General features: G+C 44.9%; 1 protein-coding gene across 2 annotated transcripts in view; it reads right to left on the bottom strand.

Annotated features, from left to right (window-relative positions):
* Positions 1-14412: 14412 nt before the first annotated feature.
* Positions 14413-21967, bottom strand: part of SH3GL2 (SH3 domain containing GRB2 like 2, endophilin A1) — a 702686-nt gene continuing 695131 nt past the window's right edge. Inside the window, exon 9 of one of the 2 annotated variants that reach the window (XM_086961467.1) lies at positions 14413-15752. In XM_086961467.1, coding sequence (XP_086817593.1) covers positions 15550-15752 — 203 coding nt within the window. In that variant the 3' untranslated portion in view covers positions 14413-15549. The remainder of the gene's footprint in view (positions 15753-21967) is intronic. The other variant, XM_086961468.1, reaches the window with a different exon arrangement.

Below are 21967 nucleotides of genomic sequence, written 5' to 3' on the forward strand. Positions count from 1 at the left end.
AAATGATTTTGTACCAAGGTGATACTGCTTTCTACATTCTCCTTGAATTCTTGGCAGCCTTTGATACTATATGTCATTTAAATCTGTTGGCAAGGCTTGCATAAGTAGGAGTGAGGGAGCAAGCACTAGACTGGTTCAAATTATTCTTAATCAGCTATAATCATTGTTATGCCTCCTTTTTGATCTGCAGTTCAGCTGCTTCAATGTGGCATTTCCCAAGGGTCTTCCCTTTGTCCCATCTTGTTCAATCTTTATATAGCCCTACTTGACACCTTAATCAAGGATTTTCAGCTGTCTTGCAGGTGTTATGCATAATGGCATAGATGGCATAGGTACTGCAACTTGTGCTTGGTGCTCAAGATGATGGCAAACTGGATGTCTGCTAATGATCTCAAGCTAAGTTCCTATAAAATGTAGGTGTGATGCTAGGAGCCCCCTTTTCTCTTTGGATTTCTGATTGGCAGCCTGATAGTCTCAGTCAAACTCCGGTGAAAATCAGGGATATTGATTTTCGGAGACTCATTCTTTTCATACTATGATTGATAGACTCACGTTGTCTTGTTTTCCATATTTTATTTATTCATATTAATACAGCACAGCGTCCACTAGAAGGTACTTGGAGCTCATACATATATTTCCCAAGAGGAAAGAAAAGCTAAGTAGGGCTAACTTATTACATTTGGTTAAATAATTATGTTTTCAAGAATTTTCTCAATTTGATTAGATCAGAGCTCAAATTTCAAAGTGTTCCAGTGTTTCCCAGCTACCAGTGAAAAAGCACGGCCCCCAATTGTGCTGCACCGGAACTTGGTACAATCGTCAGTAGGTGAATTTGGATCTTAAATTCCCTGCCAGCATATACTAAATACCTTTCATGGCCAGGGTATTTTTTCTGATTCTGCATACTGCTTTGTAAACCAAATATAGTGATTTAAAAATGACTCTCTGCTTTACAGGTAGCCAGTGAATGGAGAGCAGGGGGTGACAGAATCAAAGCACCGAAGATTGCAAATTAGTCAGTCAGAAGAGCTATGGACTAACTGGAGCTTCTTAAGTTCTTTTATTGACAGATCTAAAACATCAATTACAGTAATCCACACTTGAGGCAATTAAAAGCATGGCCATCGGAAGATCTTAAGAAAAAAAAATATTTTCTACCAAAATCCTCCCTTCATCCAGCTATTCGAGCCACCATAGGTGCACGGCCGGGCTAATGCAATGCTCTTTATCTTGGTCTCCCTGCCTAGTCAATGCACTGAATCCAGCTGGTTTAAAACAGTCCAACATGTTTGCTTCTGAAACTTCATGCCACTTCCTGCCTCTATTTTCATTATCGAAAGAACTTTGCACTGGATCCCAATCCAAAACCAAATTGTTTAACCGATTTTCCATCTGTTTCAATTCTTTCCATAACTCGGTTCCTCTATTAATTCAGAAACCTTTCCATGGATTTGTCCACAACTTACTTTGTTCATCGTCTGCATTCATCCTACACATTGCTAAAATACACAGAGACCCAAATGTGGGAGATCTTTTGCCTAACAGGCAGTGTTCTGCCGCTCAATCTCCAAAGTCAGACTAATATATCGAGTTTAAGAAGCAGGTACAAACTTGGCTGTATATGCACGAATAATAATGTAGGCAGTTCGGGCTGGATTGTTCCCATGAGGCACAGGGTCAGACTGATTTGCATATGGCCATGTCTGAACTGGGGTGGCGGAGTGAGCTGAAGAACAGTGATGGATTAAACCCAGATCAGTTGACTGGGGGTGAGTATTTGTATTGTCAACGCTCCGTCCATCATCCCCTTTGGTTTTTCTTTGTTCGCCCTAAGTTAGCAGGGTATGCTCAGACTTGAGTACCTTGCTCACTTTGCCACTGGATTCAAGCAAGCCCGGCTGAAGACGGCTGTAATTCCTAGAAACCGGTCCTGGGAAGCTTGATTCCGGTCCAGGGAAGACATGGCTTGGCAGTTTGGGCTGGACTGTTCCCATGAGGCACAGGGTCAGACTGATTTGCATATGGCCATGTCTGAACTGGGGTGGCGGAGTGAGCTAAGGAACGGTGATGGATTAAACCCAGATCAGTTGACTGGGGGTGAGTGTTTGTATTGTCAACACTCCGTCCATCATCCCCTTTGGTTTTTCTTTGTTCGCCCTAAGTTGTCAGGGTATGCTCAGACGTGAGTCCCTTGCTCACTTTGCCACTGGATTCAAGCAAGCCCAGCTGAAGACGGCTGTAATGCCAGAAACCGGTCCTGGGAAGCTTGATTCCAGTCCAGGGAAGACATGGCTTGGCAGTTCAGGCTGGACTGTTCCCATGAGGCACAGGGTCGGACTGAGTTGCATATGGCCATGTCTGAATTGGGGTGGCGGAGTGAGCTAAAGAACGGTGATGGATTAAACCCAGATCAGTTGACTGGGGGTGAGTGTTTGTATTGTCAACGCTCCGTCCATCATCCCCTTTGGTTTTTCTTTGTTCGCCCTAAGTTGGCAGGGTATGCTCAGACGTGAGTCCCTTGCTCACTTTGCCACTGGATTCAAGCAAGCCCGGCTGAAGACGGCTGTAATGCCACAAACCGGTCCTGGGAAGCTTGATTCCGGTTCAGGGAAGACATGGCTTGGCAGTTCGGGCTGGACTGTTCCCATGAGGCACAGGGTCAGACTGATTTGCATATGGCCATGTCTGAACTGGGGTGGCGGAGTGAGCTAAAGAACGGTGATGGATTAAACCCAGATCAGTTGACTGGGGGTGAGTGTTTGTATTGTCAACGCTCCGTCCATCATCCCCTTTGGTTTTTCTTCGAATAATAATGTAGGCCATCAAAAGTCAGACCTTCAGAATTAGAGGCAGGATCATTTGACCCAGTTCTGGTAGTGATTTATATTTTGGGGTATTTCAATGTATTAGTTAGGCCGACCTAGAAGCTGACCTTATTTACTTTCAGTTAGTGTTCTTAGGTTGGGTGTAAGTTATTTGCAGCTGTTTTTGGACCTTGATGGTTGATTGTCTATTTCTAAGTGTCTGGACACCTTTTCGCCAACTGCGTGCTCTCAAAACCACTAAATAAATAACTACCAAAGGCGTTTACTGTTTAAATATTTAAGGAACACATGAACGCTGAGATCAGACATTCATTTGAAGGTAAGAAAATGTTCACCACACCTATACATCATGAAGGGTCCTCATAATCTTATAAGTACATTTTTTAAATTCCTTTGCTGGAAAATATAATGTTTGTGCTGACATTTTTAAAAATAGTCAAGAATGTTTGTTTTGTGTATGTTTACTGTTAGAAATATCTGCTTGCTCGATTTAAACAACCATGTAATTGTTTAGCTTTGCTAAAAATAAGAATACAATTATGTCATCTTTTACAAATAGTAAAACAAGCATTGGCATAGCCAATAGGTCTCACCTTTGGGACCGTATTAGTGCTTAGCCATGCAACAGTTGATGTTGTTGCACCAAGAATATTGTGCTGCATAACTAAATACTTATAAGGTCCCAAAGGCGAGACCTATTGGCTATGCCAATGCTTGTTTCCTACTCTATTGGATGTGATACATTTGCTATTCTTTGCTGCTAGAGTTATCATTAAAGAATATTTCTCATGATTGAGCCTCCTGTCTAGTAATACACAATAAAATGTTAAACTAATGTTTTAGAAGAAGTGCTTACAATATCCTTGCAATGGATAAAAAAAATAATTTAATTAAATGTGTTGTGAAGTCCAGACAACGAAAATATGGTTTTACAGGCAAAAAAAAAATAGCCTTTTATTTTCGAAAATTGGAATAGGGCTGAATAATAATGCACACTCCTCTCTCTTCCTTCTCCTCAATGAACGTCTGCGTTATGGAAACCTCAGGTACATGGGTCACATGCCTAACTTTAACTCGGATATAACCCATTTGTTAGCAAAGCTAGGATACAATATATGTAGTTCATTGTTGAGTACAGATTTATTCTTACGGTGTCCAGAACAATCTCAGTATCAATTTTATTCTGGTTCAGAAGCACCACACTAAAAACTGATGTGCACATTATGCAATACATAGACTTGGCCATTAAATTATAGGGGAGTAGAACATAGAGTGCCCTAAAGTGGGAACGGGCTCAAAAGGACCTTTTACTGTATTAGAAGATAAACCGATAATTATTTGTAGGAATGGTAATTCATAGCATTGAACATGATTTTAGCAATAATAGAATTTGCATGTAGTGATATTTATTGCACATGTATTGTGTGTGGATTTAGATAAAACATTAATTTAATGTCTCTGTGGAGTGCGAATCGGCCGGAAACACTTGACAAATGTCCCTAAATACTAAATGAGAATGTTGCCTCATATCACATAGGTAGGGGACCTAGCCACGACTGGTATATCAATCACCGAAAGCAGCCAGCAAGGCTTGTCTGACCAACCGTGTATTGACCCATCCATCATTTACTTCTCATGCTGGGTAGCCGTGACAGAGGTTTGTCCGACCATTACTCATGCTGGCCACCCAGAGCATACAGAACTGCGACTGGAACAGGACCTACCCAGGCAGAGAGCGGTTGTCAGCTCCAACTCACGTTTACTTCCAAGTCAGTGTCTGATTCACCATAGATCATTCACAAACTAACCCAAAACGTCTATAACCTGCGTGACGTCTGCCATCTGGCAGAAAAGGCAGTGGGCAGTGTTTATATACACCGAAGAGGCACATGCGGACTGCACAGCCAATAACACATTTCGTCAGTCTGCCCAGGGCATTAAAATTGGCCGAGGTGTAACCAATGCTCCAATCCTATGGAACCTTACATTTTACCAGTCCCGAGCACACCCAGGTGACTCCCAGACTACGGGATTGGCTTGCATGCGAAATTACGGTCAAATATAATCCTTGAAAAGATCAATAATGGACAATGGATATTAGGCTGATTTCGCGGACGAACCATGCTCGCCGTTTACCAGTGGTCAGTCACATTACCCCCTCCCCAGGAAAAGATAGCTTGTGGATCATGGCTGACCACAGGCTGCCGGCCTGCCACCTACGCCTGTAGTGGGTGTACGGCTACCGGGGACATTAGTGCCACAACAACCTCTACTACACAGCCGCAAAGGAAATTGCTTACTTTGTGGCTGGGGTCAGCGTGGTTTATAACAGCCGGGAACACCGCTAAAAGTTCTACAGCGGACACAACAATGACATCCTTGCAGCTTTTAGTTCTCCTTGAACATCACCGTTTTCATCACAATTTTCAACAGTCGATATTAGACACGTGAATATTTAACAAGCACCCGCACCTCGCGGGGGAGGGGGCTTGCTACCATATGGCGATGATTGCTACCATATGGCCCGCTTCTTTCCACATCCTACCCGAAAAGCTGATTGTCTCTCCCCTCAGGCCAGCTTTGAAACTATCCCAGACCATAACCCGGGATGCACTATATCTATTCGCATCAAAGAAAGATTGGGACCAGTTTTTGATGTATGCTAAATAATTGCTATCCGCTAAAAGCTTTCTGTCGAAAGTCCAGGGTCTGATCTTCTCCCTTTGTATATTCATGGTCATAGTAAGAATGAGGGGGTTATGATCCGATATTAGCCTAGGCAGCATTTCGATTTTTACATTAGGAAGACAAGTTGCTGATATTAAAAAATAGTCCAATTTTGTGTGTTTGTTAAATGGGTGTGAGAAGTATGTGAACCCGGGTTCGTCTTTCTTTAGGCTGCCCCACACATCCCTCAACCCATGAGATTGAATTATAGAAGATACGGCCCTGAATACTCGGGGCTTACGACCAATATATGGGGTATCCCCCGAAAAATCTGATGAAATATTAAGATCTCCGCACATTACTATAGGTGAAGGCCAGTTAATAAGTTCCCTCTCTATATGATCCATCACCCCCGGATCATCCAAGTTAGAGCCGTATACTGTGCAGAGTTATTCCTAGTTTCAAATCGCATACTGCCCATCTTTCCAGTGCATCAGCCTTTGATTTTTTTGCTCCTCCCAGACCTACCCGACCCATAATAGCTACCCCCTTTACCTTTGATGTCTGTGAAGAACAGGACAGAATTTCATACCCCCTTAAATTTAGCCAGTGTTTCTTTTTCCATGGTAAGTGGGTCTCTTGTAAACATATGATATCAGCCCTTATTAATTTTATATACTCTTCAAACCTACCCCTCTTTTTCCAGTTATTCAGCCCACCAATATTTAGGCTAACTACCTTAATACTAGACATAGCCCTGTAGGGAGCAAAGCCAACACTCTAACCAATTACATTTTCTCCTGAGCTTTCCGTGACTGTACATATCCACTTTAAACATTACACTTATATTGAGAAACACATTTATTGCATGAACTTTCTTTTTCCTTTTTAGTTTTTGCTTTCCCCACCCCCCCACCCCACTCCAAACCTTGTCCCCCCCTAACCCCCCTGACCCCAACCCTCTCCCCAGTGAAGCGCGCAGACTGAGTCTGTGCGTGTGATGGATGCAACCCAGCAGTGGACACTTTACGGACTGCTTATTAGGACTCGTCCTCAACTCATGAATGAACCATGAACCACCTTATCGTGACACCTTTAACTCTATAAACCTTGAACTTTAGTTAGGACTTAAACTTGCAAGTCGTACCCTGCCCCGCATGTACTATACAACTGTGATGCTCATCCCCCTTAGGCTGCATCCTTCTTTTATATAGTTCATTGAAGACTAGTAGTAAAACACACTCCGCTAGTAGCTCTGATATATTATGTGTAGGATGCCCCTACACTACACAATCTATGGTAGTTATGTACCGTACTAAATTGAGTCCAGATACTCCTGAGCTTTGATTTCTGAAGAGAAATACATAGTCTTGCCTGAATGGATTATTTTTAACTGGGCGGGATTAATGAGCTAGACCTGTACTCTTTTGTCCTGAAAGGGCTTGATTAATTGTCTCAGCCTCCAACGCCGTTCAACGGTGGCATTACAAAAATCAGGCCTTACAAAGAAAGAACCTCCCTCGACGGTTCTTTTGGCGTCTGGTCTCGCTTTCTCTGAGATGGACTGGCGTAGAAGAAAGTTCCCTATATAGATTAGGATAGCTCTGGGCTTGTCACCTTCTCTGGTATTCTGTCTCAGTTTAGGCGGAGTCCTGTGCGCTCTCTGAATTTCAGTAGTCCAATTCCAACCAGCAATGTCTGGAAAGGCTTTCTCGAAGGTTTTGACTATAAAGGCTTTGACATCCTGCCCTTCAATTCCTACCGGAATGCCAAGGACCCTGAGATTGTTCCTTCTTTGACGGTTTTCTAGGTCCTCCAGCTTCCACTGGACATCTATTGCTTGTGCGCCAAGAGATTCCACCCTGCTCGTGGCGGCTGCAGCCTCTACTTCAGTAGCGACGATCCTTTCTTCTAAATTTGAGACCCTGTTGCCTACATTTATACAGGCTTTCGAGAGTTTCCTGACCACTCCTTTCATCTTTCGCATTGCAGCTTGGGCCTTAAGGCTGTCTGATCGAGTCTCTTCTCTATGTGCTGTTATTCCTTGATGGATTGATTCCATCATTGCCATCAGTGACATCATTGAGAGTTGCGTAGTCTCCTGATGCTGTGTCTGAGCCGTCCCCTGATTAGGGTTTCCCTGGAGAGATGTTGTAGGAGAGTGATCCCATGTTAATTCTGGGTGATCCCTTTGAGAAGGCATGTTTTTAATGGTAGTTGATGGTATCCCTTCCTCGTTGTCGCTTTCCGTTTCTGGGTTGCTGCAATCGATATCAGAGCTATGGAGCTCCTCATCCTCTGACCAGTCGGCCTCCTCTGTCACGGAGAAGAAACATTCACTGGGAGTCTTCTCCTTTTCCTTCTCCTTTTCGCCATGTATTGATCCAGCATGAATGACATTTCCATTACCTACTGATTGAACAGGTTCGTCTAGGACCGTGGTGGACCTGGTATCCTCTTTCAGTGCCTCACCTGGTGTTGAACCTTCTTGAGTACCTCCGTTGTTAGTTGTTGGGGATATGGGAGTACGCTCTACCATGCCTTCTGGTAGAGAGTCTAGTGTATCCTTAACAGTTATAGAAGCTGTACACTCGCTGGCCCCTTTACCAACCCCCTCGTCTTCCTCAATCAGCTTTTCGGGTAGGATGTGGAAAGAAGCTAAGGAAGAAAGAGAACGTCTTTTGGTCAAACTGGCGGAGGCAGAGGAACAACACAGGAGAGATATCTGCCAGGGGACTCAGGGTAATCAGAGCTTAGAAAGGCTGAATAGCATAAAGGCAGATATCCAACTGCAATTGGCAAAAAAAGCCGCAGTAGAATATCAGACCCGCAGAGCCAGTATATATGAAACAGGGGAGAATGCAGGCAGAGCTTTAGCATTAAGGATAAGACAAGCTACATCAAAAAACACTATTACCGAAATTAAAGAAGGTGATCAGATCTATAATAAACCAACTGAAATTCTCGAAGTTTTTAGGAGGTTTTATCAGGATCTTTACAAGGAAGAAACGGATATAAACGATTCGAGTATAAACTGGCCGGATACAGGCACTAAACTCACGTCTAGCGAGATAGAAACTTTGGAGCAGAATATCACTATGGATGAGCTCTCCCAGGCATTAAAAGATCTATCAGCAGGCAAGGCAGCAGGGCCTGAAGCCATACCCCTGGAGGTCTATAAACACTTGAAGGAAGAAACGGCACCTCTTCTGTTAGATCTTTTCAACGGGGTTATAAATACCGGAGTTATACCAGAATCTTGGACCAAAACCAATATAGTGGTATTCCACAAGAAAGGTAAACCCAAGGAAAGTCCGGGTTCTTATAGACCCATATCATTAATAAATAGCGATAACAAACTATATGCAAAGATAATGGCTACACGGCTGGGGAGGATTATCGTGACTCTCGTCTCGCCTTGGCAGCATGTTTTCGTCCCTGGAAGGGGTACTACTGACCATATTAGAAGGGCCATAACCCTGTTCGATATCCATGCGGCTGGTGGAGGGGGGGTTGCGATGATCCTCCTCGATGCAGGAAAAGCGTTCGACCGTGTCAAATGGAGCTTTCTGTGGAAAGTGATGGCTGATAGAGGTTTTGGCCCTAGATTCTTGCAGGCAATTAAGGCTATGTACTTTAATCCAACAGCCAGTATCCAGCTTATGGGTGAAAGTTCTAGGCAGATTCATATCACGAGAGGCACGAGATAAGGGTGTCCGTGCTCACCCATCCTTTTCGCATTATACATAGACCCCTTAATTACACTTATAAAGAATAACATCAATATAAAGCCGGTTGTCACTAATGGATTTCACACCAAAATCCTCGCATATGCGGATGATTTAGCCATAACTACCACTGATCCAGACAGTGCAATGAGCGCAATAATTAGTATTATGTAACGGGGTCCCCCTGGGGGGCCCCGCAACAGGGCGCGAACTGACCCAATGTGACCCCCCCCTCTTCTTTCCACAGCCCACGCGGTATTCGGAGTGGTACAGCCCAGACTCCTACAGTTGTGACGAAGAGGATGTGTGGCCCTTTAACCAGCCCGGAGGTGAAGAAGGGGAGGAGTCGCACAGGTGGATAAAGGAGGAGAACGCCCAACCCCAGGTGTGTCTATACACCGGAGGAGAGGTCAGAGTGAAGAGGAGCGGAGTGGCGGGAAGCAGCGTGGAGGAGCGGAGAGAAGAAGGACGAGAAAGCGGAGCGGTGCGGAGGAGAGGAGGAAGCGGAGAGAGCGAGGACAAGTGGAGCGACAGCATCGGGAGGATAGACGAGACCCCTCGCTCCGAAGGAGAGCCGGCGGATCAAGAGTGGACCTGGGAGCGGTTATCCGAGAGCCGTGCGGACCAAGCCTTGCAGGAAGAAGGAGACGTCGAGACACCCAAGGAAGAACGGGGAAAGCCTGGAGGCCAACACCACGCGTCGCCCAGCCGTACGCCAGGAGGGGTACGGCTCACGGAGGTACGTAAACGCTTCCTGGGGTGGTTTTCTGATAAAGCACGACTATTAGCAGACCGGGGAGGGAGGAACCTGAGGGAGGACCCAAGGGGGGAAAGCACGAGCACTCGCCCTCCTCCTTGACCGTAAACTAAGAGAGCAAGATCACTACACTAAGTGTTTCCCTCACTACCCCATCCCTGTGTTTCCACCTGCTAAACAGCTGCGCATTTCTGATACCTGCCTCTCTTTTTCGTTCTCCCCTTCGGCATCGGCGTGGGCGGCCAGCACGGAGCCTCCAGATCCCCCTGAGCGGCGGAGTCCGGTCCGAAGGAAAGAAGAGGGAACCCGGAAGAAACAACACCGAGAGAGAAGCCGATCCCCACGGAGGTCCACAATTAGAAAAACCTGTACAGATGCGCTATATGAGCAATTAAAAGCAAGAGTAACAAAAACACGTCTCCTGCCCATTTCTGGTCCCGCCGTTACATATTACTTCTGACTTTGGGAGGTTATCTGGGTATCGACTCAATGTGGCAAAAACACAGGTACTATGTACAAGAAACATAGTCAAACGAGACGACAGATATGTAGACTCAGTAGTATACCTTGGAATAACAATTAATGCTCAGCCAAGGGAAATCATCAAAGACAATTTTTTGCCCCTACTTGAAAAGATGAAAAAGGATCTAAAAAGAATCGATATCCTTCATTTGTCAATTATAGGCAGGGTCAATGTCATTAAAATGACAATGTTCCCGAAGATCCTATATAAATTTAGGTCTATCCCCTTTAAAGTAGACGACATATTGATCAAGGAAATGGAGGCAGTCTTCATGAAATTTGTTTGGCAATATGGCAAGGTGAGGAGATCAATTAAATACATGTCTCTCCCCCAAGAAAAGGTTGGGTTAGGAATTCCTAATCTTAAGTTCTACAATTGGTCTTGCCTTCTGACAGAAATGGCTATACTCTTTTTTCCTGATGTTATGCCACATAGCCAGGGAGATATCCCATCTATTTATCAGCTGGCTCTAGGGAGTGAAGCACACGGGGTATTGTTAAGGAAATACGATAAACTTTTTTATAAGGCAACAGGCTATAAAATTTTGGAAGACATCTGGGGGTTATGGTCCTCTGTACAGAAGAACCAGAGCATTCCAAAGTTTAATAAACACACTATACTCTGGAATTCAGGACTATTTACTCATCTAAGTAGAGATGGCCCATGGAGACACTGGGAAAGACAGGGAATTACTACATTAGGTCAAGTGATGACAAAGGATGTTTTGAGGCCCCTTGAACTTCTGAAGTCACGATATTTACTCCAAGGATCCCAAGAGTTCAAATATATACAGCTGGCCAATACAATTAAATCAAAAAGACCGAGTATAGACGTATCAAAAGATTGTACAATACTAGACTATATGAAGGGAGGTGGTTGCAGAATCAGATCAATCTACGGGTTATTTTTGGAAACGCTGCCTGATGATATTCTTAAGACAGAGGCCGCTTGGGCTGTTACATTGAGAGATCCTGACATTGATCTGGATAAGCTATCCTAATGGATAAAAGGTTCCTACGCTCCTCAAATTTAAGAGCACAGCACTTTAAGACTCTCTTCAACTTATATTACACTCCGGCTAAACTGTATGAATGGGGAAAGAGGGAGGATAGAAACTGCCCTAAATGTGGGAATGGGCCTGCTGACGTTCTACATATGTTTTGTAGCTGTGGGAAATTAGGGACAATCAAAAATGAAATCGAAAAGTTCCTAGAGGGGCTGCTAGCTGTCAAAATAGACCTATCCCCTACACTTTTAATAATTGGATGTGATGCTAAACTGGGCCTAAGTACAGAATCCGAGGCACTTGTTTTTATATCAACAGCTGTTCTTAGAATCTTAATCGCAGCTGCATGGAAGGATGTTGAGGCCCCAACCTTCCAAATGTGGATGTACAGGATTCTCGGGATCCATAACATCGAGTCCGAGTTATACGCTCTAAAGGGTGCGAAATCCAGGGAAATGGGATTAAGGATATGGGCGCCAGTGGCATCATGGAGGCAGTTAAAAAGCGGGGGCCCATAGCATCTAAAACATTTAACGTAGCCATTAGTAGTGTATTTATTGTATTATTTTTTTTTTTTACCCCATGTTATGTCAGCTGAGCTTTTTACTCTCATTATGTGTATTTATCTTCCTGTGCGTATATTTATAATCCTGTATTAATATTTACTGTTTTGTATAAGAGTACATTATATTGTCATGAACTTTCAATAAAAAAAAAAGAAAAAAAAAAGCTACCATATGGCCCGCAAGGGAATCACAAGGGCTTGAAACGCATCTGCAATTAGCTATTAATTTAGCTGGATTTGATAAAGGATCAAGAAAAAGGAATATCATTGATGCTTTGTATTCAATGGAATTAATTTGATGGCTATAAAATGCTTAATGACATTAGAATTGAGCAAATATTTTTGGTCACACGTTGGTTTGTTTTGATGGAGTCTTGACTGTCCAAAGTATTGTAAAAGTACAGTGTATGTTGCTATCAAATGTTGGTCATATATATTGTTCTAGTATAAGTGTAAATTGTGATATATGTACATATATGTGAATATATGTAATATATGTATGATATTTATGTGTTTCTGTGTGAAGGTCAAAATCCTTTTTAAAAAAAATGAGAACTTTGAAAAATAGGGTGAATAAATAACCCAATCACGGAAAGAATATAGCGTGGTTGTTTCAAATAGTATAATATAAGTGATAAGGATACCAAGTCCTCTCTTGTTTAAACTCTATAAGAAGGCCCTACTTGGTTCCGGTCTTTTGGGCCTATCCCCCCCTTTTTTTAACTATTCATTTCATGTGCAGCATTAAAAAATAGATTGCTTTGTGTTTAAAAGCCATATGCGATATAAAGGATTGGATGTTACACAACGTCTGATGATTCACTACATTTTAATATGTAAATATCTCATATGCACTGCAAGGAAAACACTTCCTGGAAGTCGAAATGAGACACCAAACAGCCCATAATAGCATGAGGTGAGAGATGTTTACTTCTTCGAAGCCCACTGCTTCCATATTGTTCAGAAAAACTATGGCAAAGGCTCTGGAGGATAGCTAAGGCTACCAAGCCAAATTAATTTTAAAAAGGCTCTTTCTGTACCGATAATTATATTGCAAAAACACCCTATGAAGAGAACAGGCACTTGTGAATAAGGCAACCTTTCACGCTATACTTAGCGTGAAAGGGGTGGGCAATGGGTGTTGCTGTGGGCGTTCCGCCACAGGACCCATTGATTTTGACTCTGCCCCCTATTTACAAGGGTGACGTAAATAGCAGGCAGTGCTTAAATTAAAATTAGAAAAAACCTGTCCTTAACAGGGCAAAACGAGGAGAAATGCTTTATTTCTCATTGTTTTTGCTGTTTCTATGTGTGCTGCATTGTGCAGCGCACACATAGAAACAGCAAAGCACCATGAATGATTATATATGTACAATAATAAAAAAATGACAATGCATATAAACAATTACTCTCTCAATGCAGGCACCCTTGTACTCTTGTGCAGCGGTGCCTGCGTTAGAGTTAGGTATCTTAATTTACTGCCAGCGCTAGGGAAAACGCAGGGATGTGCTGTATCTTTGTAAATGCGTCTCATCCCTGGGTTTTTGGAATGGTGGAGCGAGGCGTTAGCATTTTGAACTTAACACCACGCTACTCCAATACCTTGTCAATATGCTCTAAGTTTTTTGTCGTCCTTTTCCATTGTATCCTTGTATCAATTCATTAGCATTGCTGACAGCTTCTAGTATGATGTTATTTTGCCACATAAACTAAATGTTGCAGGAGAAGATATTTCGAGGTATGTTATCCAAAATCTAAGAACCCCCTGCATCTCTACTTTTAGGAGAAAATTAAATCTTCCCTGACTTAGCCATTTTTCATGGGTATTTTTCTAAGGAGCTTTGTTGCCCTTTGCATTTCTGCAATGGTCCCTATTAATTCCAGCACCTAAGAACAGCTTCAGTCAAACCAACCTTCCCTAATCCATGTCCTACAGGAGTCTTGGCTAACCTGTATTTGTTCATAAATTGTAATTTGAGTAACTTCTTTGGCCAGAGAACCTACCACACTGTACAGTGTTTTCTTTAGTTGGAGGCTACTCAAAGGACAAATCTTGTCGGCTGGGGTGGAAATCCAAAATGTGTTGCAACAAAGATTTGGGGGAGTTGGATGTGCAATATTTATTTGTTAAATGTTGTATTAATGTACAATGAAAAAGATAAAATAAATACTATTTTCTCCATTCCATGTTGGCCCAATGTCCATTATTCCACTCACTCATTCACACGCTGAGACACTCACCTTTTGAATTTGTGAGTTGTGTCTGTGAGGGATGGCAAATAAAGAGGATTACTTTGAAAAAGAGAAGGCAAAAGAGAGAGAAGACAGCATGAGCATCATCTTGGTTTCTCAGCATTGTTTATTTGAAACATCAATGCTTTCCACAGTATACTTCATACATACAGTAGTAAGGATTGCCTTCATTTTGCTTGAACAATTACTGACGTGGCACATCCAAAGCAGCACAATAATCTCCATCGGAGTCTGTACAATTTAGATAAATATACCTCTGAGAGCTAAACTAAAATGGACTTGCATCACAGTTACAAAAAAGAAATGGTTAGGCTCAGCAAAACACTGTATACACCAAGTAAGAGGAGAAACGGGGAGCACAGCGAACCGAAAAACAACATCCAAACTGACGGGTAAGATTTCGCGAATACAGCCACAAATCGTTCAATACTCTGCACGAAGCTTACATGTTTTTTAGTCCTCACTGAGGGCAGATTTTGCACCAATAATGTCCACAGAGCAGAAGGTACAATGAATAGGAGCATGTAACACCTTCTGTTCCTATAATGGGTTATGGGAGGAGGGCTCTTTAGGTCTGCCCAGGAAATGAAACTTTCATGAAATTGTGTCCTGTGAAGAAGTCTTACCAGCGTATAAACAAGATGAAGAATGTTCTCAGGAGCTTCTTTCATAGTTGGTGGCTTCCTGGATGCACATATTGCATAGGAAGAGACAAACTTAAATCTTCATACAGAGGATCATGCATTGCATTTCAATGTCATTAAAACAGCATTAACTGGTGGGTCTTTTTCACATTCTATCAGAATAAATTGTATTAACAAATTAATTGTGCAGTCAGAGAAGCACCAGGACCCTTCCAGTAGAGTAACATATCCTTTAAAGAATAAAATATATGCAAGTAACAATAACAAACCCAGTATAAATTAGAATACACAATGCTGGTTAGGTAAGAGTAAACTTGTGAGGACAATATCCTTGGAATGAGAAAGACAAGTGGCTTGCGTGTTTCCCTCTGTCATACAGCAGATACCCCTAAGACTTTAAAGTAATACACCTGTAACACATGTGAACCAAAGTTATCTGATGAAGCTGCAACTTCAACCATTGAGCCTTTCACTTGTTACGTGTCATAAGCAGAACTTTTGGATGGCGTGGTGATAAATTTCCAGGGTCAGGAAGTGAGATCTGGAGTGGAGAGTGAAGGAACGATGAACAGCCATCCATCTTAGAGAGGCAACGGTACCAGAATCTCCACGTAGTTGATAGGGAAGAAACCTGACTGGCCATTAAGCATCCCTTCATACCAGTTTTCATCAATCTGGTTGGTGAGGGTAATGATGTCCCCTTCCTTGAATCCAAGTTCACCTTCATTTTCAGGATCAAAGTCGTACAGAGATCTGCAGCAGGGCTGATCCAGTGGAGTCCCTACTGGAAGGCACACAAAAAAGGGATATTGATAAAGTGAATATATTACAAATAGCCATCCATTCAAACTTAATATCCCTATAGAATCTGCATTCTTAAAGCAATCAGGTATGCGTGAAATAATCAATAGTAGGGCTGCCATTTTAGTGGATAAAATGCAAGTTTAAAGTTTCTGATTTGTGCATGTGGATTGAGACTCAGTGTGGTAGAAAAGGTGATGTTAGATACTTATATCCAGTAAAGTCTTGAAGGGAGCAGAGGGTACGTTTATTTGCTTGTGTTGGTGAGATAATGGGCAACAGTACTGATACCATTGCTTCTGATAAGCTGTTGACCTTTAACATATTTAAATTGCTGTTTCCTTCAAGACATACCTCTCTCATTGCCTGAGGCCCTTTTTGTGGGACAGACAAAGTTTCAATTTCAGTTACAAATATTTATTAATTCCAAGTTTTATACAGTTGGGATAGAAACCTGAACCACTTAACATTATTACTGATCAATGACATCCTTATGTGACCTTCTGGAATTGGGGGCAACAATGCGGATGAGTAAAGGAAAGATGGTAGGAGGGGAGAGATATACATGAGTGAGCCAGCTGAAAAGACACACTCTGGTAGAATGCTTAAACATAAAGAAAAATGTAATGCTGAAAAAAATATCAGTGAGAGGGCATTAGTAATGTGGCCAGCATCATGGGAGGACAAGCATATGAAGCAGCCGACCAATAAGAAGCAAGAAAATGGGAGTGACCATGGAGCCAACCAATAGTAAGCAATGGGCTGCTTTTAAGCCCATTGTTAGAAAACAAAAGGTCTCAAACAGACATCGCATGTCATCTTTAGTTCTTATAAAGCAACATTTAGATGTCATTTGAAGAAGTTATTGGTTTAGACCCTGCAAGATAATGCAACGGCTAGTGTATCCTACCACATTTGTATTTTTTTTTCAATTAGTCCAATAAAAGGGATCAAAAAAACCTGGAGTGCAATTACATTATCAATCGTGGTACAATGAGCTTACTACCACTTTAATTACCTGGTGGGATAAGAGGGGATTGTCAGTGTCAGTCACTTATGAGTACAATCTGCTCACAAATGAGCAGCCGAGCATGAAGAAGACAATTTGCAAAAGGTGAGTCTAAGTATATGCTCATGTTGATAGGAGGTGAGGTCAAGTATTTTTTATTTTTTTTGAAAATCTGTTTATTAGCATAGTAGGTAAAACAGTCACAGAAATTTCCAGTCCCGGAGGGAAACAGGGTAATACATACATAAGGTTGCTTAGAACATATAATTGCATAGTTGTCTTGATTTTTCATTTTGTTGGTGACAAGAACCGTCACACTATAGACAAACCCCGGTCAATGCTATCCCTCCCCCCACCCTCAACAAACCCACCCGACACTCTCACAAAAACATATGATTGAGCAATCATTAGACTGGGGCACCTACGGTATTACAACATATGGCTCCATCCGTCTGTACACATAGATGGAACGAGACAAGTACAGTGATTGTGATTGGGGGGCCCCTCGCACCTCTCCATAGCGCACCACGGTCAGTGACAGTGCATGTCAGTCCGGCTAAGGACACATTTACCTTACATTCGGAGAGGGACCTGCATCCTCGTCCTCTCCTTCGTCCCCAGTTTCAAACATGCCTAATGTGGTAAACCAGTCCAGTGAGATTGGCGTTTTCCTCAGGCCTCTGTATTCCTCCCGCTGCAGTGCATCTCCCTCTGCCTTACCCCACAGCACCACTTCTGCCTTCCACAGTTCAGGGTTGGGAGGTCTGGGTGACTTCCACCTCATCGTGATGGCACGCTTCGCCAGCAACAGGGCCAGGTCCGAGAAACGTGCCGCCACGGTTCTGGTGCGTTGTGAGGGCCCCAACCCCAGTAACGTGCATTCCAGTGTAGGAGATCGGGACAGAGCGCCCACTTTCTGGAGCGATTCATGGACCGTGGTCCAGTAGTATCCTAGTTTGGGGCATTGCCAAAGCATGTGTATTAGTGTTGCGTCCTCGGTGTCACATCGGGGGCAATTACTTTTCGCATCAGGAAACATCATATGTATGCGGCGTGGGGTCAGGTAGGCTCTGTGTAGGAGCATCAATTGAATGAACTTAAACTTGGGGTTCCTAGCTACTTTTTTGGGAAACTGAAGGATACGTTCCCACTCTCTATCCCTCAGGGGCCTACCAATGTCCCCCTCCCATGCTGCCCGGAGTGGTGACAGATCGAAAGCCCTCCCCTTCTTAACACTAGCAGTGAGCCACCTTGTCAGGTGGGCGCCCGTGCCCATCAGGTAGTGCATTGTGATGAGAGGATTCGTAGCTGGCTCTCGGCCCCTAGGGGACCACTTGTGTGTGATATAGTGGCGAAGGCCAGCGTGTAGGAGGAAGGTGCCTCTAGGGACTCCGTGGGTAGTTCTAAAGTCTGCGAAGGACAATAGGTGCTCTTCCGCGAACAGGTCACCTACGTGTGACACTCCCGCGTCATGCCATTGTTCCAGCGAGTCCGCCGATAGAGTCCCCGTGGCCAGCGGGATACCCAAGAGCGGGATCGTGGGTGCATAAGACGACCCAGGGGACGTATACTTTAATGCCTTTCGCCAGTAAGTTATCGCCAGTTTGAGGAGAGGCGGGGCATCCCTCGGTATAACCGAGTTGGGCAAAAGTAACGTGTCTATTCTCCCCAATGCATGCTCCCTATCCGTCATATTGATCACCTGAAGATTGCGGCCCGCTACCCAGAAGGCCAGCCATTGTAGTTGACACGCATAGTTGTAGGCTCTAAAATCAGGCAAACCCATGCCACCGTCGTCAGAGGGGAGCTGCAGCTTGGACAGACCTATACGCCTGCGGCCGTGCCCCCACACAAGTTCTGTGAGTAGAGTGTCTAGGGTCTTAAAGGTTGCTGCCGGGATCAGGTGTGGCAAGTTAGTGAAGTGGTAGAGAAGGCGGGGGAGCATCACCATCTTGGATATCGCCACTCTGCCGGGTATAGAAAGTGGTAGTGTGAGCCAAAATTGTATCTGCGATTTCAGTGCTCTGATGGCCCTCCCAAGGTTACCGTCAAGCATCTTGTCGGCTTCCCTGTAGATCTGCATCCCCAGGTATCTGAAGTTGGTTTCAGCTATCTGGAACTCGTGGGGGGCCAAGGGTAGTGGAGTAGCCAGACCTGCGGCTGCAATGTAAATCCATATGATTTGGATTCGCTTATGGTCAGGCCTGAGATCGACCTAAAGTCCTCAAAGACCTGGGCAACAGGGCTCAAGTCGCCCCTCAAGTCCCGGAGATATAAGATAATATCATCCGCGTAAGCGGACACTATATGTGCCGTCCCATGTCGTAGAATGCCATATCGGGGGGCCATCTGGCGGTGCCTACAGAGCATCGGCTCAAGGGCAAGGACGAAGAGGAGGGGGGAAAGTGGGCAGCCTTGTCTGGTGCCCCGTGCTATAGCTATAGGGGCTGATATATGGCCTGAGGTGCGCACTCTAGCTGTGGGGGCGGTGTACAGCAATCTGACCCAAGCGAGGAACTCGGGTGGAATCCCAAATTTCGACAGCGTGTCGAACATATAGTCCCATCTAAGGGAATCAAATGCTTGTTTCAAATCTAGGGATATGCAGCCTTCGGAGCTCGTGTCCTCACGGTCACCGAGCATGAGCTGGGCTAATCGCCTGAGGTTCATGGCCGTATTGCGGCCAGGGACAAAACCACATTGGTCCGAATGGACCAGCTGAGGTACGTATTGCACGAGCCTCGATGCCAGCACCTTGCTCAATATCTTGGAGTCAGTATTGAGAAGGGACAGGGGTCTATAGTCAGCCATCTGAAGCCCTTCTTTAGTAGGTTTCAAAAGGGACGTGATTAACGCCTGCATAGACGATTGCGGTAGGGTAGTCCGCAGAGCTTCTAAATAGATAGCGTGTAACCGTGGGGCTAGTAGGTCTATGTATGTTGCATAAAAGTCGGCTGGTAGGCCATCTGTTCCAGGGGTCTTGCCCTTTGGAAGGGTGCGTATTGCCTGTCTGATTTCAGTTATAGTAATGGTGCGCTTAAGGTCTTTGATTTGCCCGTCAGTAAGTCGAGGCAGGGCTAAGTCCCTCGTGAAGGCCTCGAATGCAACCTCGGGAAGGGGCTGTGGGGGGCTATACAGCGTTGTGTAGTATTCCTTGAACGCAGTGTTGATCCCGACCTGCGTGGTAGTTGGGCTGCCTGCTTGGTCCAAGATTCTCAAAATGGGGTGGTTCACTGGGGAGTCCCGCAAGAGGCGGGCTAGAAGGGGGCCAGCTCTATCCGCCTGTGCATGCTGCCTGTTCGTGTATTCTCTATAGTCTAGGAGCCTCAGGTCTTCCAGTAGCTCTGCGTGTCGAATGTGAGCCTCCTGTAGTGGTGTGAAGGGTCCATGGGTGCCGGCAGCCTCATTCTCTAGGGAAGTTAGGGAGCCCTCCACCTCCTTCAGTTGATTAATTATCTCCCGTTTCCTGCCCATTCCAGCGGTCATGGCTGCCCCCCTCAGACAGACCTTAAATGCATCCCATTCCACTTGACGGGTGCTGGCCGTGTTCATGTTTGTGGAGAAATATGTTACTATAGCATCGGACAGAGAGGCCCGGAATACCAAGTCTTCAAGGAGATCTGGAGACAGTCTCCAAGTGGGGATGGGGGCTAGTCGCCTGCCCCACTGCCAGGTGAGTTCTACGGAGCTGTGATCGGACAGAGTTTTCCCCATGTGATGGGCCTGGACAATTGCATCTGCTACGGAGCGGGAACAGAATATGTGGTCAATTCTGGTATGAAGCTGGTGTGGTGGGGAGAAAAAAGTATATTCCCTCTCTTGTGAATGTGTACTGCGCCATGCATCAGTCAGGTCCCAGCCCTCAGCCCACCTAGTAAGAGCATCCGCTTGTTTCCTACTCTTAGTCGCCTGTAAAGGGGGATGTGACCTATCCAACGTAACATCAAGCACAGCATTGAAATCACCCCCAATAAACCAACGATGATCAGCCCATTCCGCCAGCACCCCGTTCACTGTTAACAAGAACTCCGATTGATTAGAGTTCGGCGAGTAAACACATCCAAATACAACAGCATCCCCGTCTAGCAGCCCCCGCACAAATACATAACGGCCCTCTTTATCGATTCTTTGCTCTAACATCTGAAAGGGGACAGAGCCGCGGAACCAAATCGCTGCTCCCCTCGAAAACGCAGAATAGGAGGTAGCAAATAGTTGTCCCCTCCATTTCTTGCGCAGCTTCACAGCTTCAGCAGCGTTCAAATGTGTCTCTTGCAGGCATGCAATCTGGGTCCCCCTGCGATTAAGCTGGGCCAATATTCTATGATGTTTCTGCACTGCTCCCATGCCACGCACGTTCCAGGTGCACAGTTGGTAATTATTAAGTGGCCCCATAACCATCTGTGTGGTGCTACCCAGCGAAACGCCCGGGTCCCCATGTCAGTTCTGCGTTGCGATAAGGTGAGAGTGTCGTGAAAACAAATAACCCCTGAACAAAAAGGTCCCCAAGCCAACGTGCCCGGGATCCAAACTGTGGTGCCCAACGTGGGCACAAGTCAATGGAGTCCGTGTGCATACCGGGGGGTGACAGGCCTCTGTCAACTGTCACTGAATGGTCTGCATGGGCTAGTTAGTCCTCAACAAAGTGGGTTCCCTATGCAACCCACCACATACGAAAGGAGGGGGGGGAGTTCAAGTATACATTACCACCTGGAGGGGGTCATATTCTCAGCAGATCAGAACTCCTCTGCCATTTGGGCTGTAATTTTCGGGAACAGCGGCAAGCTGTCCACTGAGCCAGACACCTCTGTATGAGTGTCGGTGGTGATGGTGTGCCTGTCCCCAAGTGCTTCCGCGTCGTGAGCTGCTGCCGGTGAGTTGACGACGGGCGGCTTGCCACCCGAGTACCAGGAGGGTGCGTCTTCGCAGAGGGTCCATGGGAAGAGTGGTGTCCCGGGCTGGGAGTGTTGTGCCGTCGGTCCGGTGGGTCTCCGTGGTCGCTGCGGCCGCCTCCTTGGTGTTCCCCGAATGGGTCCTGTGAGGTCGGTGGCGTCAGAGTGACCTCCATCCATTCCTCAGCCTCTTCTGGTGAGTCGAAGAAGTGGGATTTGTTGTCGTGCAGGATTTTGAGCCGAGCAGGGAACAGCAGTGCATATTTCATATTCCTGTCTCTCAATTTGCGTTTTACACCC

The sequence above is a fragment of the Lissotriton vulgaris genome, chromosome 3_1 (genome assembly GCF_964263255.1).
Source record: "Lissotriton vulgaris chromosome 3_1, aLisVul1.2, whole genome shotgun sequence".
Taxonomy (NCBI): domain Eukaryota; kingdom Metazoa; phylum Chordata; class Amphibia; order Caudata; family Salamandridae; genus Lissotriton; species Lissotriton vulgaris.